The following is an 18,500-nucleotide window of genomic DNA, read 5'->3' as shown; positions in this document are numbered from 1 at the left end:
GCTAACCTAAACACAAGATTAAATACTCGAATCTAACACACTCGCACCCACTCACCTCTAGGGTACACCCCTCTTGGTTGCCTTACGAATAGTCTAACCTAAACATAAGTTTTCTTAAACAAATAGTCTCCTAGAACTTATGCTAATAGATAAGTTAAAATAAGTTAGTTTATTTAAATATTATTTTAATTGCTTATTTACATATGTCTAAAACAAATAGGCTTTTATGTAGGCTAACAGGTTAATCAGGCCTTCGAAAAGGCTAGACTCAAGCCTAAAAAATAAGCCTACGACAGGCTACAGGCAAGGCTTAGGCTTCGATTTTTTTAATAGGTCAGGCTTAGGCTTGACAAAGCCTAGCTCGGCCCAGCCTATTTTCACCTCTATTTCTCATAAATAGTAAATCAAATTTCAATGGGCCTCCTTGAGTATAAGTCCCAACTCTTCTTCTCATCTCATCATTCATCTCTTCAACTGTTTTTCATAAACAGTAAATTATTTTCAAACACCTTTCTCTGTACATACAGTTTTAAAATCCTTTTTAAACAAAAAATTCTCCTGCTGTTTTCAAAACTTTCTTCTCGGTATTGAAGGGCATTATTCCCGGTGAAACTCTTCATATACCTATGTGACCTAGTGTCCATCTTCACTTCTTTTGTTTTCAAAAACATTTCAAAACTGTTTTCAATAAACAAATCAACTGTTTTCAAAACAACTTTAACTTCAAATCAATTTCACATGGGCCTCTCCTTGAGTCTAAGTCCCAACCCCTTTTGTACATACATCTTTCAAAGGCCTCCTCTTCATCAAGGTTAGTTTTTACTGCTTTCAATTTACAGCTTTCATTTAAATACCTGTCAGATATAAACTGTATATACGTTTTTTAGAACTCCCTCTAAGAAAAACCTTAGGACAAATAAACTGTATATATATATTATAGGATTATGGCCTAGGATTGAGAATGTCTTCCCGGTGAAGGCTCTTTCCTAATTAGAATTCTTTAGTTCAACCTCAAGATGAATTATTCCCGGTGAAACATCTTGAAAAAAGCCTTAGAACAAAAATAGGGCACATCCATCCAAGAGGAATTATTCCCGGTAAAACCTCTTACCCATTTGCTTAGAGCCAAACTAAGTTCAAAGCCAACATAGCTTTCTCTTGTGCTATAACAATGACCCTCGATTAGCCTCCTCTTGGGGTTACAATACAAGAACCCACAGGCTTCTTAAAAGCATATTCACAACTTTCTCTTGAGCTTGTATACAAGGACTCATCAGGTTTCTTATAAACATAGGAACAGGTCTTTAGTCACCTTTTAGCCTACCCTGGTGAGATTCTTCTATTCTTCAAACCAGACTTCAAATAAGCTAAGAATGTCTCAATCTCAGTATTGAGTTCACCTTTTGGAATGAGAGACATGGACAGTCTCTGTCACCCATATCTTCAATCTTAAGTAAGTCTTCTCCTTAGTAGAGCTAGATTCCACATCTGGAATTTCCTTAGCAAGGTCAGCCTTAATATTGGGCTTTAAACAAGAAGTCATTCTCATAAAATCCCCTGGAAAGGGTTAGCTTCCAAATCAATCTTTCATAGTCAAAAATCCCCTAGAAAGGGTTAGCCTCCAATCAATCTTTCATTTCACAAAATCCCCTGGAAAGGGTTAGCCTCCAATCAATCTTTCATTTCACAAAATCCCCTTGAAAGGGTTAGCCTCCAATCAATCTTTCATTTCACAAAATTCCCTGGAAAGGGTTAGCTTCCAAATCAATCTTTCATAAGTTAAAATCCCCTGGAAAGGGTCAGCCTCCAAAATCATTCATTCATTTCATAAAATCCCCTGGAAAGGGTCAACCTCCAAAATCATTCCTTCATTTCATAAAATTCCCAGGAAATGGTTAGCTTCCAAATCAATCTTTCATAAGTCAAAATCCCCTGAAAAGGGTTAGCCTCCATCATCCATCATTCAAACCTTCAAAACTCCCCAGTAGAGTTAACTCTGGGTCAGTCTCAATCATTCAACAGAATAAATTCTCCAATAAGGTCAACCTTCAAAGTTGGGCTTTCATTCATCAATCCCTGTTTAATAAAAGCAAATTCCTCAATAGGGTCAACATTCAATCTCTGCACAACAGAGTAACCCTCAGTAAAGTTAGCCACAACCTTGGGCTTTATACAAGGCAGATATTTTCCTTTGAGTCAAAAGATCCCAAACTATTGGTTCTTTCCCCATCTAGAGTATGCCACAACCTTGGGCTTTGTACAAGGCAGATAATAGAGTCTCCACAGTGAGTTTTTTCCTCACTGAGTCTGCCACAACTTTGGGCTTTGTACAAGGCAGAAAATAATGTCTCTTTAGCTAGAGTCAGCCACAATTATAGGCTTTGTACAGAACACCAAATAAATCTTTCAATCAAATAAAACAAACACTCCTCAATTAGAGTCAGCCACAACTCTGGGCTTCATACAGAACACAAATTCCTTTAGTCAAAGTCAATCTCCAGTGGAGTCATCTCCCAGGGTCAATCAAAACTCTTTTAAGCCTCAAGCTTGGGCCTCATACAAGCCAGTCAAATTCAGATCTTTCATACAATAGATAGACATGATTCATCTCTACAAAGAGATATTCATCCTATTTCACCACATTCAAAAATACAAACATTTTCATTTCTATTTCAAAACATTCTCCCATTTAAGATTTTGAAAGGCATGCTCTGAGGAACACACACCCAGACTTGTTTCCTTTCCCTAAACTGGTTGAGAATCTTTCTTTCATTTAAGAGACTATGACTGGCATACTTGCACACACACAAGTAAGATCCTTCTCTTATGAAACGAACCCCGCTTTTCTGTCACTTCAAATGTTTGTGGTGGAATAGTAGAAATGCCTCTCTGTAAAGATGGCTTCATGTCTCTTTCCTGTAAACAGAGATTTAATTCAAACTTCAACCTTGAGTTCAAACAAGGCACCCAAAGTCAATTCATTTCCGTAATTAGTTCCTCGAACTACAAAAAGCTCTGACTTCCATTAGGGATATGTAGGCATGAGATTCACAAGGAATCTCAGCGAGCTAATCAAAAACCAAAAACAGTCAGTTTATCTGTCTTTCAATTCAATTCTCTCTCCTAACACAAAGGAGAAACTTTTCCAATTAAGCAGCAACACAAACACATAGACACATAGAAGGTTCCCATAGAGTACTACGGATATGTAGGGTGCTTAAAATCTTTCCTATGTATAACCGACCTCCCGAACTCCAGAACATCTGATTAGGTGAAATCCTCACACCTAGAAAACTCCTAGACCTAAAGGATTTGGTAAAAGTACAAACATTCTGGCCTTGACCTATTGGGGTGACTCGTGACCACCAGACAGCGTCGATTCAAGGGTTGTTTTTAGTCGTAACAACCGATCTCAGCCTATTTGGTAGAAGTGAAAATAAAGAGACAAAGCAAATGTTGATTAAAGAACACAACATAAGTGAAAGCTTCGAAACATGCAATTAAAAAGTAAAGGGTTTGCATTGAAAATAAAGATGGTGATTCACATACTACAAGACCCTCAACAACTCTTTTTTCCTTAAGGGCGGAAATTGGGCAGAGTATAAGCAGGCAATTGATTGTAATAGTGAACACGCCTTTTCTACATTATTGTGACCTATTTATAGGATTTACACGAAATAACTACCTAACATAATCTACGGCTAAGATTTGAATTGAAAACAACTGCTTCGTAAGATCCTTTGCTGCATTTGGCGCTCTTGGCACACGATTCTAGCTTGGTAACCACCCACTAACATTTCAAACCTTTGCATTTCACGCTTAGCCACCTATGATAATTGTTTCCAATTTTGACGTGTCCTTTACAATCGGAGGCTCGGTCCAATAATTCTCTAAGTATGGAATTGTTACGTTCGACTTTCGCCCTTTGCTTCGACTTCAGACGACTTCAACACTCTTCTACTTCGACTTTTACTTCACTCCTGGCTTGTGAAATTTTCTTGTCAAAAAGGAAGGGTCATTTACTGAGGATACGTGTCCTGCTTTGTTTCCAAAGTTTTTTCAGGGTAACAAACGACCATATTAAAGATAATACTACATGCATCACTCAATTGAAAGATAGCTACATTAAAGGAGACTGGACATGCATCGCCCTAGTAAGGTTTTAACGAGACATATCCTAAATGGACATCCAAGGGAAAGTGTTATGAATAAAGATAAAAGTGGATGTTCATCCTTATTCTTCTTTTTCATCTTATTCCCTATTAATAGTTGTGATTTTCCATCTCAATTAGGTTCTATAAATAAGATCCACATTGCAATGTAAAGTGTACTTTTGAAGAAGATAATACAATATTATTTTCTCTCTTCTCTTCCTCTCTTTGATCTCTATATTGTTTTATTTAGCTTTATAACAAAAATAAAATAGATTGATTTTAAGAATAGGTGTTTTAAAAAGAGAATAAAAAAAAATAAAGAGATCAGAGATCAAATTTTATCCTACTTTGACTTAATACCATGATACATATGTCTAGTCTCCAAGATCACCTTGAGGTTTTCACTATTATAAAGCTTTTAACACAGGTTTAATTTCACAACCTTTATTTCAGGTTTAATTTACAACTTTTATATTATATCAAAGTTCATGAGAACAATCTTCTCTTGTTTAACGATTTCAGATCTGCAAAGATTTACACAAGACAACTCTAATTCTACTTAAGTGTTTTGCTCTCTATTTGTCAAAAAAAAAGTGTTTTGCTCTCTAACACTACACTAATATTTATAAATGTATGTGAAAATTCTTAAAGCAAGACAACGGAGTAAAAGTGATTAAATATTCATATTTTTTCTGTTTTTTCAAATGATTACAGTGTTTCATACTCCACAATAATAATTATACGAGCAAGGAAATTTTCTTATATTTTTTCAAATGATCGCAATGTTATTCAAATTTTTTGTGTTTTTTCAAATGATTACAACAAAAATTTATATAGCTAAATTTCATACTACATTTTGAAGTAACAGTGCGTGTTGAAAAACTTATGAGTATACATGTCAATCATCAACCGTATATATGTAACTCATGAGTTATTTACACTATGTTTGTTTGCGATGAATGTAGAAGAGAAAGATAAAGAAGAAAACAAAGCCCAACATACGAGATCCTTCCACCGTTTGGGACTTTATAAATAGTAAAGAGGATGGCAAATTGTAGCTGGGACCCACCTCTATTTTGTTTCCTCGCTAGATTGAAAGGAAAGTGGAAAAAGAGAAAACATTTTGCTTATAAAGACATTGATAACCCTATATTTTGCTCACAAAAAGACAAAAATGTTTCTAATTAATTGATTGTTTTTAAAACAAATATGAAAGACTTCACTCTTTTTTTATTTGCGTAAATTATATTTTATATATAGTTTATTTATATATAAAAAATAAATGCATTTATGCATGTTATATTTATATATTATTTTACATGTTTTAAAATATTTTATATATGTTAAATAGGGATATTTATGTCATTTACTAAATATATAATTTTTCTTTTATCACTTGTTTATCTTTCTTTCCTTTCACTTTCATTTATTTATATCAATCAACTAAAAAAGCATCTCACTTTCCTTTCACTTTCATTCCTACAACTTTCCTTCCTTTCACTTTTTTTCCTTTTACTTTCATTTCTAATCCAAACAAAGCATCAACCTTTAAAAGTTCAATTTTAATCGTAAATATTCTCTTTAAAGTATTTAATGAATTTTCAAGTATTCAAGAAATGAAAAATTTTAAAATAAATTTAAATGTTACAAAATTGAGATGATAGTTATAAACATTATATATAGAAGTATGTATTCAAATTTATGAGGCTCACTTCTCTACATTTAAAGTGTATGAGTCTAGTCCTTTGATTATTTGAAACAAAAAAATGTCTTTAACAAATGGTTAAGGCCTCTAAAATAAATGTCTTTAGACAAATAGTTAAGGCCTCTAGTTTTAATTAATATTGTTGGTTTCTCAATCCTTAAGGCAATTGTAATGTTAAATTATACTATCCCATCAAAAAAATGTTAAATTATATTAGACTTTACTTCAGGCCGCTTCATACTACTTTGTCCCATTACTCCTGTTAGACGCTGGCCTAAGGATCTAGAGGGGGGTGAATAGATCTCTCAGAGTTTTTCAGAATTATTTGAACTTTAAACGAAAGCGGTTCTGAATCGACTCGCGTCTATTCCGGACCGCTATTGAAACGATTGTATATGTGTTAAAAACCACAAAACAGTTTGAGATTAGCGATGAAAGGATACCCTATAGAATCAATACGTCGCTCTAGTGAGAATCGATTAACTTCTTAATTTGATATACGTTGTTTGCAATGCTTTGATAACAGTTGAAGCAAAACGACAAACACTTGGTGATAATCTCAATTGATGGTGATTCAATGTGTGGTGAATTGTGATGTTTAAACAAACTCTTAATGCACAATTTTAACACCTGAATCGTTTATCAAATTGCAATTATAACCAAGTATGAACAAAACATAAACAAAAATATAAAGGCGATAAGAACACGATATTTGATGAGGCAGTTCGTCGATCGTCCTCGCTACGACTACATCTGCCCCCAATTCCAAACGGGAATTGGGAAGTTTTCCATTACTATGAAAACAGTTTATACAAAGAAGATTAACAAAGCGATAAACGATAAACCAATTATGTCGATCCTTTGAATCTTCTTTCCCCTTAATCTTGAGCCAGATCAAGGTGTTCCAAGAGCTTCACTTTGATCCTTTCTGCAGTGTCTTGAATTGCTTGAACCTTAGTTCCTCAATCTTCACACTCAGCTTGATCCTCGATGAAACCTCTTGATAAAAACCCCCAAGAAATACCTATCTTGGAGGACAAAACCCGCGGATTTTATTCACCAAAAACCCCACAAATCTTCACCCACTAGGAATCTTCAATTCCGTTCCATGGACGTTATCGAACTCGATCACTAACCCTCAACGCAAGAATGATTATGTGTAATTGTGTTGGAGATGATGAAGAACGAAGATGAAAAGCCTTTGTGTATCTTTCAGTTGTTGGTGTACCTTGAATAATTAACATGGAATGATATATATAGTTGCTGGTATGTTGGAGCAGAGTGAACACATGATTTGGGAAGTTTTCAGCAGATAGGTCGACCTACCTTAGTGCTTAGGTCGACCTAACAGAAGTAAAATGAGCCAAATTGAATTTGTTGCCAGTTGGGTCGACCCATTGGTAGGTTAGGTCGACCTAGAATCAGTTAATTCAGCTTTTTGGAGATTTCTTCATATTAGGTCGACATGTGGATGTGAGTGGGTCGACCTAACAGTAATATGAGAAAAACTCTTCAGTTTAGGTCGACCTGGGAGTGTGGGTAGGTCGACCTAACAGTGACCTTGTCAGTTTTGCTAAGTTTGCTCTGGTTTTGAGTCGACCTAGGGCTTTGCTTGGTCGACCTAACAGATGCAATACCATTTTCTGAGTGATTTGAGCTCCATAATCTTCCATTGTCTTGTGTCATTCATTTATGCTTTTGTATTTGGTTGCTTATGATGTTTGCCATGAATCAAAAACTCATTTGTGAGTGTATGCTTGTTCTTACAACTCCCTCCGTCACATATTATAAGAGAAATTCACGTGTTATAGATTCATTGCTCTGTCTCATATTACAAGAGAAATTCACTTTTTAGATTTGTTGAATAATTAATATATGGATAATGCTAACATGTGCCCTAACCATTTGTCTAAAGACATGTTAAGAGCTAAATGTAAAAATTTTTTATTGGAAATTGTGTAATATTTTTGTAAAAATTTATAATTAATGTTTTCATTGTTTTGTTTCAAGACAAACTTTCTATTAATGTGTTTTTTAACATGTGCCCTTTTGTTTATATATAGACCAGATAAATTAATTATTCAATAAATTAAAAAATAAATTTCTCTTATAATATGATCGGAGGGAGTAAGTATTAGAATAATTTATACTTTATTCCTCGATTGATATTTTATTTAGATTTCAATGTGTTGTTGGGCTGACTCTAAGTGCTAGAAACACTCATTTCAACTTTCTTTTAATTTTTTTTTCTTTTTGGGTATAAAAATTTAGAACATTTTATTAATTTAAATATACTCAATACAACAAGGTACTTCTATAATTAGAAACTAATTAGAAATGTGGCCTTATCGGCAACTTTATTTTTCTTTTATTAGCTAAAATTTTGTATGCCACATGCCACATTATTATTATATGATATGCATATTAAAATGGTGAGATTTTTATCGATAAAAAAGGTGTCCAAAAATGTCAGTGGCTTTCTGTTTGCACTCCTTAAAAAATGTGATGTGGATATACCCTAGTTTGTGAGATATGATTAATTAAAGTTTCGATAATTATATATATAGTATACGGATCCCCTTTCCATACCCACACAAAAAACACATGGCCACCCAAGAGAACCCACCAGTAATAAAAGAATGTGATAAATTATTGTGATATGTGATTTCTCTTCAATATAAATAGCAATAAGAAAACACTTTCATTCCTCACACTGCCCATAGTCTCTTCAATATAAATAGCAATAAGAAAACACTTTCATTCCTCACACTGCCCATAGTCACACATTTTGCAATACAAATTACAAAATAATAAAGTCCTTTTTTTCCACTACACAGCCCTATGGCTACCCAAGACAACCCACCAGTTATGGTGTCTAAAATTGGAATCATAGGTGCTGGAGTGAGTGGTTTAGCCGTAGCGAAACAACTATCAAACTACAACCCTGTTGTTTTTGAAGCCACTGGTTCAATTGGTGGTGTTTGGAGACATTGTTCCTATAGGTGTACTAAGCTTCAATCACAAACATGGAACTATGAGTTCAGTGATTTCCCTTGGCCTCAGAGAGAAAGCTCTGATTACCCTACATATGCTGAGATTTTGGAATACTTGCATACTTATGCAGTTCATTTTGATTTGTTTAAGTATGTTAAGTTCAATTCCAAGGTCGTGGAAATCAAATTTATTGGTGATAAAGAAGGTTTTGATTTCGGACGACTACATCGGGACAGTGGAAATCCACTTTCTGGTCGTCCTATGTGGGAATTCTCTGTTCAGAGTAATGAATCAGACACCATTCAGGTCTTTATTCCCTATCAACTCATAAACTAGCTTCAAACTTATCACCTATAATATTAACCAATTTATGGAAAAATAATAAAAACAAATTATGTTTTATGACCGTGATGTGGTTGGCAGTTAAAAACTTAAGACTAACTTAACCACATTTTGACTGCGACACTGACAACTTAAGAATTGTGATGAAATTCTGAGAAAACTAGTAATTTTACTTTGCCTATTTGATTTTTCAGCGGTACCACTTCGAGTTTGTAGTGATTTGCACTGGAAAATATGGTGACATACCATTGATGCCAACATTTCCACGGAACAAGGGACCTGAGGTGTTTAATGGTAAGGTTCTGCATAGCATTGATTATTGTAAGCTTGACAAAGAAGGTACAAGTGATCTTGTTAAAGGAAAAAAGGTTGTTGTGGTTGGTTATAAAAAATCAGCTATTGATCTGGCTCTAGAGTGTGCACAGGCAAACCAAGGTAATAACAAATGATCTAACATGGTTTTTATATTTTATTTTATTTTATATATAATATAGGCATGTTGTTCTAAACTACAATTACAGTCATACTTATGGTTCTGCTGGAATTCACCAAATCATTGTAATGCGGTAACAATTACAATTGTGATATGGCAGCAAGATCTCAGAACTCTAAAACTTTTATATTATAGTTGCAATTGCAGTTAAGGACCATAATTTAAATATATAATGTGCATAATATAATGGTACATAAAAATAAAAATCACAACATTCAACCTTGATATAACTAATATTGGTAAAATCTCTTTTTTTTAATTTCTTTTATTAATATTTTATAACAATTATTTGTAAGATTTTATATACATTCTATCCAAACTTCAAATTATCAAAGTCATTTTTCTTAAAACCAAAGATCAAACAAAAATATATATTTACTGTTATAACATAGGAATGATAATTAAATGTTTACTGAATTATTACAAGCATGGCAACATGCGCTAATTGATTGGTTACTTTAATCTTTATTAACTTTTTTAAGGGGGGTTGATTCTTTAATTTAGATTATCTTACTTTGTCTTTTATTGTGACACTCTTTCTTTAACTTCAATAATTATAACTTTGTAAGTTTATGCATTTTAGATATTTTGTTGGTGTCTTCTCAGGTCTTTTTCTTAGTATTTTATTTTTAACTGACCAGGTCATTTATTTTTAATTGATTAGTTTATGTATCTAATAGTTAGTAAAATAATTAGATTTGATCAAAATTATAATAATTGTTTCTGTCACTAGACTATTAGACCAAAAAAATACATGCTTAGCTTATTTTTGTGTTTTTAATTATTTTTTTATAAGTCATTTTATTTCCTCTTTTACACTGTTAAATTAAATTTCAAACATGAGTAACTAATAAGAAGGGTTGTTGTAACTTGTTATGAAGGACCTGAAGGGAAACCATGCACAATGATAATAAGAAGTTTGCATTGGACACTTCCCCATTATCAAATGTGGGGAGTACCATTTTTCTTGTTCTACGCAACAAGGTCTGCACAGTTCCTCCATCAAACACCAAATCAAAGCTTACTCAAATCCCTTTTATGCCTCCTATTATCTCCAATGGTAAATTAGAGATGTATTTTGATTATGAATTTTTTTAGTGATTACCAAAGCTTTATTTACTTAATTTGTTTTATTGAATTAATGACATTAAACAGAGGCGTGGGATTTCAAAATTCATAGAGTCCTACTTGCTTTGGAAGCAACCAATGGAGAAGTATGGATTGAAACCAGATCACCCTTTTGAGGAAGATTTTGCATCGTGCCAAATAGCTATAACACCGGAAATTTTTTTCAAAGAGGCTGATAAGGGAAAAATAATCTTCAAAAGAGCATCAAAGTGGTGGTTTTCAAATGATGGAGTTGAATTTGATGACAACAGTAAAACAGATGCTGATGTGGTTATTTTGGCAACTGGTTATGATGGGAAAAAGAAACTCCAAGCCATTTTGCCAGAACCTTTCAATAACTTATTGGAATACCCTTCTGGTATGATGCCATTGTACAGGTAAAGACAGTTTTGGATTTTTGAAATAAAGTAACTTTTTTTTAACTTCTTTAGCTTTCTAAGCATAGGTGAGAATGAAGTGAACTAATAGTCAAGTTTGTGACAGGGGAACGGTTCATCCATTGATTCCAAACATGGCCTTTGTGGGTTATGTTGAGAGTGTTTCAAATCTATACACATCGGAGATACGTTCCATGTGGCTATCTGGTCTACTAGCTAACAAATTTAAGCTCCCGAGTGCTGATAAGATGCTTTCCCAGACAATTAAGGACATGGAAACAATGAAAAAGTCTACTAGGTTTTATAAAAGAAACTGCATCACAACTTTTGGTATCAACCATAATGATGAAATTTGTGAAGATTTGGGTTGGAATACTTGGAGGAAGAAGAGCTTGATTAAAGAGGCATTCACTCCTTACACGGCTTTTGACTATAAGGAAGACTGAGATTTTTATATGGTTCTTAACGATATCCTACTCCTATATATTTACTGTTGCGTTAATATTATGATTTTGTTTAAGCATAATAAGTGTATGTTCTCTGACTGCAATATTTAAGATGTGTATTTGGTGCCTTTTAAAATGAAAATAATTAATGTTCTTATTTTTCACAAGATTCAACTGGGTTTTTAGAGGGTAATCAAAAACTAAATATTACAATTCATATGAACAAACAACAATACAGTGAATGCAATACAAAAATACTAAAGGAAGGATTGCTTACAGGTTGCTTCAGTTGCATTGCAGGTAAATTTCCAGTAAAAGAGTTGGAGGTAAGATCCTACAATAACATTGAAACTGAAATTAGGGTTTGATATTGATATTCTCTGCAGAGTGGTTGCACTTTATTGAGTAAAAAATTTGAATGAATAAAATCACATTGTGTGTTTGATCATGCGGTGAGGAAAATTGATTTTGGCTAAATGTGTGTTTGGATTGGCAGTAAACAGAATTAAATGTGTGTTTGGATACATCTATGTAAAAGTGAGTTGAATGACAAACTTCAGTATAAAAATCACGTTTAAATTCAAAAGCTACAAATTATATCTTTAAGTAGAATCAATTTTGGAGACATAATCAATTCTACGTTAGAAGAACCAAACACCTCAAAATCACTCCATAATCAATTCTACACCTCTAGAATTGTTTTTGCCTCTTTCAAAAGTCAAACCAAACATGCTATAAAAGTAAGTTGAAAATAAAGTGATTTATGTTTGGATTAGTTGCTGCAAAAGTGAGCATTACATTTAAATTTCAGCTTAAAAATCGTGTTTAGACTTAAAAGCTACAAATTCAAGCTTAAGTAAGAATCAATTTTAAAAAGCATAATCAATTCTATTCGAGAGCAATCAAACATGTTAAAATCAATTCTACGAATCCAGAATCAATTCAGAGTATTTCAAACGCGAAAGCATACAAACACTTATTTTCTATATGTAACAATCTATGAATTTGGAAACACTAATCAGCAATACGGTTATCTAGTCACTTGAAAGAATCCTAATCAAATGCATAATAGAGATTGAAGCCACCGTAACCAATGTGCTTACCGGTGAGTTTTCCCTCCTTCAAAGTGTTGATTCCGGTAAATCTCGTTTCGTGACTTCATCATCACCCTCTCTTGTTGGAAAGCGCTTCATTTCGGTTTTGCAACCGTTGCTTCAACGGCATCGTCGGGGATCATCGTGGCTGTTTTCTAGGCGCTAGAAATGGGTTTTTGAATGGAAAAGCTCTTATGGAAGGAAGGGTTAGGGTTTGCTCGGAATTTCTGTTGCCCCAATTTGAGAGTGGAATCGGCCATTATAGGTTTCTTACGGCAACGGAAGTTTTGCAGGATATGTGGTTTTTCTCTCTATGGGATTTTTTGTAAACAGAAAATGGAACAAATATGAAACAAATATATGGTACAAGAAAATTAAGCGTTTTTAAAAACCCCTAATCATCCATATTATTCCATAATAATCATTGGATTTAGCCACGTCTAATCATAATTTTTATATTAATTAAAAAATAAAAACAAATTTGTCTCTCTCCTCTTTTATCATAATTCACAACCACTCTCATTATGTCAATTAAAAACGAAATTAAATATTAAATAAATTTGATTTTTCTCTATTTTTATTGATGGTTCTTAAAAGTATGGATTTAGATTCGTATCCATTCAAGTATTTTTCTGGATATAGGTGTAGTAGGCACGTTTTTATTTTCAAAATATAATAAAAATATAAATAAGAAAATAAAATTGTTTAGCTAAAATAATTTATTATTTGTAAAAAAAAAGATATTTTTAAAATAAAAATAAAATTGTTTTACATCAATAATATATATTTCAATTTTTCATATATTATCTTAAAAATAATTTGTATCTTAATTAAAAATAATTTCAAAAATAATTTTTTCCCGTATTTAAATTAATACATTATTTTAATTTTTATTTTCTTTAATTGTGAAAAAAATTTATAACCCGTGTGTTTGTGCGTTTACACGGTACTGGTGTGTTACCCGTGCGTTTGTATAGGTACTGGTATGATACGCCCGATTTTGTTTTCAAAATGTAATAAATATGAAAAGATAGAAATAGAAAATTGTTTAATCAAAAAATTTATTATTTTAAAAATAAAAAAGACATATTTTAATTTATATATGGATCATAAATATACTTATTCCGTATAGAAAAAATAAATATTTGGATGAACGGTATATTTTTTATATATTTCTTAATATGTAATATAATATTTGTTTTGAGATTATTTTTTAAAATATCTGGATAAAAAAATTGTTCTTCTTTAAAAGAAAATAAGATTCACTCATTAATTTAAGAGTGAAGACTTATTTTAGTCTCTGAGGAAAATTAGAGAGTCTAAATTAATCTCTAAAAAAAAGTCTCTATTTAATTCTTTACAAATTTTTTAGCTGAGTCATATTAATCCTTCTGTTAATATTTATATTAATCCGATTCTTTTTTTTAATTTTAAACCATAACTAGATTGTCTCATGTGTATTATTTTTGCCATGTGTATTATAATTTTTTCTTTTACAAAATAGAAAAAGAGAGAACTAGGGTTGTCAGTTAAGTCTCTCTTCAATCTCCAATCTCACGCTTCCATATTTTTTTAGTTTTTGGTTTTTCTCCTCCTACATTACCACACCCATTCGTTTTCAACAAGAATAATTTTTTTACACTGACGGTGATGACAAATAATTTAACTAGAGAAGATGACATACGGCATACCAGAGACCGAGACAAAGGTAAGTTTTTTTTTATTGACCGGAATATAAATCTTCACCAACTTCGGTATCTAAAAACTAAAATTGACCGAAACAATATGAGTCGATTTCGTCAATCAATCAACGATCACCCAAATCGCGTCATAACCTCTAGGAATACTAGGCAGCCCCGTCACAAAGTCCATCAATATACTATCTCATTTCCATTCCGGGACATCTAACGGTTGCATCAACCCTGCAGGTCTTTGATGTTCAACTTTCGACTTCTAACAAGTCAAACACGCATACACAAACTGTGCTACATCACGCTTCAGTCTAGACCACCAAATAACTTCTTCAAATTTTGATACATTTTAGCAGCCTCGAGATGAATACTCAAACTACTTCGATGACCTTCTTTAAGAATCATCTTCTTCACCTTTTCATCATCTGGAATACAAATTCTACCGCGAAACCTCAGTACACCTTGCTCATCCATCTTAAAGTCACCATATTTTGATTGATTACTTCCAACCATCATATCTACCAATTTCACATCCAACTTCTGAGATTCTTTGATTCTAGTCAAGAAATCACTATTAATTTTCAACATTCCCAACATAACACTTTGTTGTGTCTTCTCGCAAACCAAACTCAAGTCTCTGAATTGTTCAATCAATTTCAATTCCTTAACCATCATCGTTGACATATGCAATGCCTTCCGACTCAAAGCATCGGCTACAACATTAGCTTTACTCGCATGATAATTCAAGCCAAATTCATAGTCTTTCAACAATTCTAACCACCTGCATTGCCTCATATTTAATTCCTTCTGATCAAACAAATACTTCAAACTCTTATGTCCACTGAATACTTCAAATCTAGAACCATAGAGATAATGTCTCCAAATTTTTAACATGAATACCACTACGGCTAATTCTAAATCATGTGTAGGATAACTTCTTCCATGAATCCTCAACTGCCTTGACATATAAACTACTACTTTATCATTCTGCATAAGCACACCACCTAAGCCCAATTTAGAATCATCACAATACATAATAAAAGATTCTCCAGGATTAGGCAATATCAAAATTGGAGCCGTCGTCAATCTCTTCTTCAGTTCAGTAAAACTGTCTTCACACTGAACATCCCACACAAATGCCTTACCTTTACAAGTCAGTTGCGTTAACGAAAGTGCTAACTTAGAAAAGCCTTCGATAAATCTCCTATAGTAACTAGCCAAACCCAAAAAGCTTCTAATATCTGTAACTGTCTTCGGAGCCTCCCATTGCTACGCTGCATCTACCTTGGATGGATTTATATCTTCTCTATAATTCCTTGTTTGTTGAATCAATAAACAACTTTATTCACACATTTTATTACTCTTATTTCCCCCTCTCTCACTCTCTAGTACGAGCATTTGATAAACATGATCTAGCTATTAAAATTGATGTTTGAGATTGTTCCAATACGGAACTGGAAATACTTGGTGAAATAATAAAGGAGAGTCTTGATGTGGTGGAACAATTCTCCAATGTGAAGGCGCAGAGGTAGGTCTGCATGGTTAGCACTCTAAAGTCCAAGTCTGTAAAAAAATGAAAAGTATAGTGAATTATGATACAGAGAATACCTTAGATATCACGTGGGATGCCTCATATATAAAGGGAGGTTATGGACGTCCCTTGCTTTTCGGCGTAGAATCCAAGAGCTTGTCTGATGGCAACTAACTATAAGCATCAATTATGATGTAAATCCAGTGTGTGATTCTCAAATAAAGTTACATTGTACCTTTAATGCCTTGATAGATTAACTTTGGACGAATAATTGAGGCTATCTCTTTTTGGATCCATGGCCGGCCCAAATCAGATATAAAATCATTCGCAAAAAAGTTGGGAGAGAAGTAAGCAAATGAGTTTATTTCAGAAGCAGCTTATTTCACGATGATTATATAGATGGTTATTTAGATAACCCAAAAATGCAAGAAAACTACAATCCTACACCATATGTTGGGATTGTGATTGGTAACCTTTACTCAAGCTATTTAAAATAACTTTAATTGATACCTTAGTATAAATAATAATGGGCCCGTTGTTTTTTTAAAAAAAGAATTTTTATATTATATAACTTTTTTAAAGAAAAATTTATAAAAACTTCAATTGAAACTTTAACTAAAATAATTATTTTTAAAATATTATTTTAAATATTTTATTGAAAATTTTATTGAATATTAAAATTTCAAAAAAAAAAAACTTAATTTTAAAACTATTTCAAATAATTTTTTATGAAAAATATTTTTGAAATACAATTTTTGAAAAAAATTGTCAGACCATATTTTAATCTTCAATAATGTATGTTTATGTTATAAGATATCAAAATTACTCTTTTAATTTAAAATATATATAAAAATTTGTAATATTTTAAAAAACTTTATAAAAGTCATTTTTGAAATTAAATAAAAAATCTATTTTTTAAAGCTAAAACGTACATGCCTAATATGTATTATAGTTGAAGAAGATATAGTTTTACAAACCTAAGTATGCAGAGTTATCTTAAACTAACTAAAGCTCATTAAGTTAAAGTTTTCCATGATATAATAACAATTTAATAAAACTCATATAAAACTGCCAAAAGGGTTTTTAAAACTCTAAAAAAATATATCATTTTCAAAAAAATTTCTAAAACTCTCAAGAGGGTTTTTATGCCTTATACCTTAGAGTTAATTAACATATCTATCTACATTTAAGGTGATTAGATGTTAACTATAACAACTGCTAATTGTGTTTAACCATAGTTAAGCTTTTCTGTTAGTTCACTTTCAAATTTCTGTTATAACCAACTTTGGTTCCCATTCTCCAAAACAAAACAGTTAGCATTCCATTCTGCAAAACAAGATTCAACTCCAAGAAAAGAAGAAGAACCAGAATCACAAAAATGCTGAAATCAGTATTCACCAGACAGAAGCAACACACATCACCACGTCCATTCAAAGAGTACTACACAGAATGGTTCAACACCCTCAAAAACAACCACCTCCCGTTGCTCCGTCGCTCGATCTCCGGCGACTCATTAACCCTTCTCTCAACCCACGTTGAGCTTCTCCACCAGCATTTCCAATCTTACTACCAAGCCCTCGACGCGGCCGCTACAACCGATGCTTCGCAGATTCTCAACCAAGACTGGCGTAACTCCTTGGAAAAGCCTCTCCTTTGGATCTCCGACATCCACCCTTTCGTCTTCACAAACCTCGCTCGGTCTTTTCTTGAGGACGAAGAAATGGAATCAGACGAAAACATGTCTGGTTCGATCTCTTCTGATCGTCCGTGGCAGATATCCATGGCGTGGAGGAACCCGTCGGAGACTTTGATAACGCGCATGGAACAGATCGAATGCGGGCTGAAATCCATCGTCCCAACGCTGAACGAAAGGATAGCACGCGCGGAAGGAGGATTCCTTGACCGTGTTGTCGGAGACTGGTTTTCGTGTAGGGATCGCAGCGATAATAAAGGGAAAGTTGCTGTGGGAAATGATGTGAAGGCTTACATGGAAGAGTTTGTAAGTGTTTTTCTCTATGCAAACAGATTGAGGAGAAGTGTTCTTGTTGATATTATTAGTGCTGCTTCTGTTTATCAATCTGCTTTGTTTCTTGAAGGGTTGTCCAAGTTTCTTATTGGGTTGAAAGATCATGATTTGGTTAATTCTGTTGAACATTCCAAGAGTTTTTGCTTTGATCATGGTAAGGATCATAAAGAGTTTTGTGGTTCAAGGTGTCACTGATTGGTTCAAGAATCATGTTTTGAGGGTGTGTATGTCATGTATGATAGTTTGAGTTCATGTTAAGTCTTTTCTTTTTGCTATTGATTTGTAGTGTTGAATATTGAGATGGCACAGTTTTTGTGTTCAGTGATTAGGAAATTATGATGTAGCAGAAGAGATAATTTCTGATATGATAATTGAAGAAATTGCAGTTACTGTATTTGATTTTGGTTTGTGATCTCCAAATTCTGTATGAAAACAAAATAATGCGGCTACAATTGCGGTCAGGGACCGCGTTTTAGAGCTATGATCGTAATATCAAAGTTCATGGCATAAGTGCGATTT

General features: G+C 33.0%; 3 protein-coding genes across 8 annotated transcripts in view; 2 read left to right on the top strand and 1 right to left on the bottom strand.

Annotated features, from left to right (window-relative positions):
- Window positions 1-13,128, bottom strand: part of LOC131638400 (uncharacterized) — a 40,887-nt gene extending 27,759 nt beyond the window's left edge. For 2 of the 6 annotated variants that reach the window (XR_009294663.1, XM_058908959.1), the window contains exons 1-2: window positions 12,743-13,127; window positions 11,917-11,973 (exon numbers count right to left, since the gene is read on the bottom strand). The gene's annotated coding sequence lies outside the window, so the exon portion shown is untranslated. Of the gene's footprint in view, window positions 1-1,716; window positions 7,681-11,916; window positions 11,974-12,742 lie in introns of those variants that run through there. The other 4 variants (XR_009294666.1, XR_009294665.1, XR_009294664.1 and 1 more) reach the window with 4 other exon arrangements.
- On the top strand, window positions 8,467-11,798 carry LOC131638402 (probable flavin-containing monooxygenase 1). Its single transcript, XM_058908963.1, has 5 exons — window positions 8,467-9,159; window positions 9,390-9,630; window positions 10,570-10,748; window positions 10,844-11,193; window positions 11,300-11,798. Exons 1-5 carry the CDS (start codon window positions 8,701-8,703, stop codon window positions 11,637-11,639), a joined length of 1,569 nt encoding a protein of 522 aa, XP_058764946.1. The 5' UTR covers window positions 8,467-8,700; the 3' UTR covers window positions 11,640-11,798.
- Window positions 13,129-17,305: 4,177 nt separating the features above from the next.
- LOC131638403 (protein INAPERTURATE POLLEN1-like) lies at window positions 17,306-18,223 on the top strand. The gene has a single exon (XM_058908964.1). The coding sequence runs from the start codon at window positions 17,334-17,336 to the stop codon at window positions 18,174-18,176; it is 843 nt and encodes a 280-aa protein (XP_058764947.1). The 5' UTR covers window positions 17,306-17,333; the 3' UTR covers window positions 18,177-18,223.
- Window positions 18,224-18,500: the final 277 nt, after the last annotated feature.

Source organism: Vicia villosa, unplaced genomic scaffold, assembly GCF_029867415.1.
Source record: "Vicia villosa cultivar HV-30 ecotype Madison, WI unplaced genomic scaffold, Vvil1.0 ctg.002310F_1_1, whole genome shotgun sequence".
Taxonomy (NCBI): Eukaryota; Viridiplantae; Streptophyta; class Magnoliopsida; order Fabales; family Fabaceae; genus Vicia; species Vicia villosa.
Note: the sequence above shows the minus strand (reverse complement) of the source record. Positions and strands in the feature narration are given on the sequence as shown.

Excerpts from the sequence above, each read along its gene's own strand:
- LOC131638402 (XM_058908963.1), top strand. The coding sequence starts at position 8,701 with ATGGCTACCCAAGACAACCCACCAGTTATGGTGTCTAAAATTGGAATC. Across the intron at positions 9,631-10,569 it reads GTGTGCACAGGCAAACCAAG|GACCTGAAGGGAAACCATGC; the intron begins GTAATAACAAAT and ends CTTGTTATGAAG. Across the intron at positions 11,194-11,299 it reads GGTATGATGCCATTGTACAG|GGGAACGGTTCATCCATTGA; the intron begins GTAAAGACAGTT and ends AGTTTGTGACAG.
- LOC131638403 (XM_058908964.1), top strand. The coding sequence starts at position 17,334 with ATGCTGAAATCAGTATTCACCAGACAGAAGCAACACACATCACCACGT.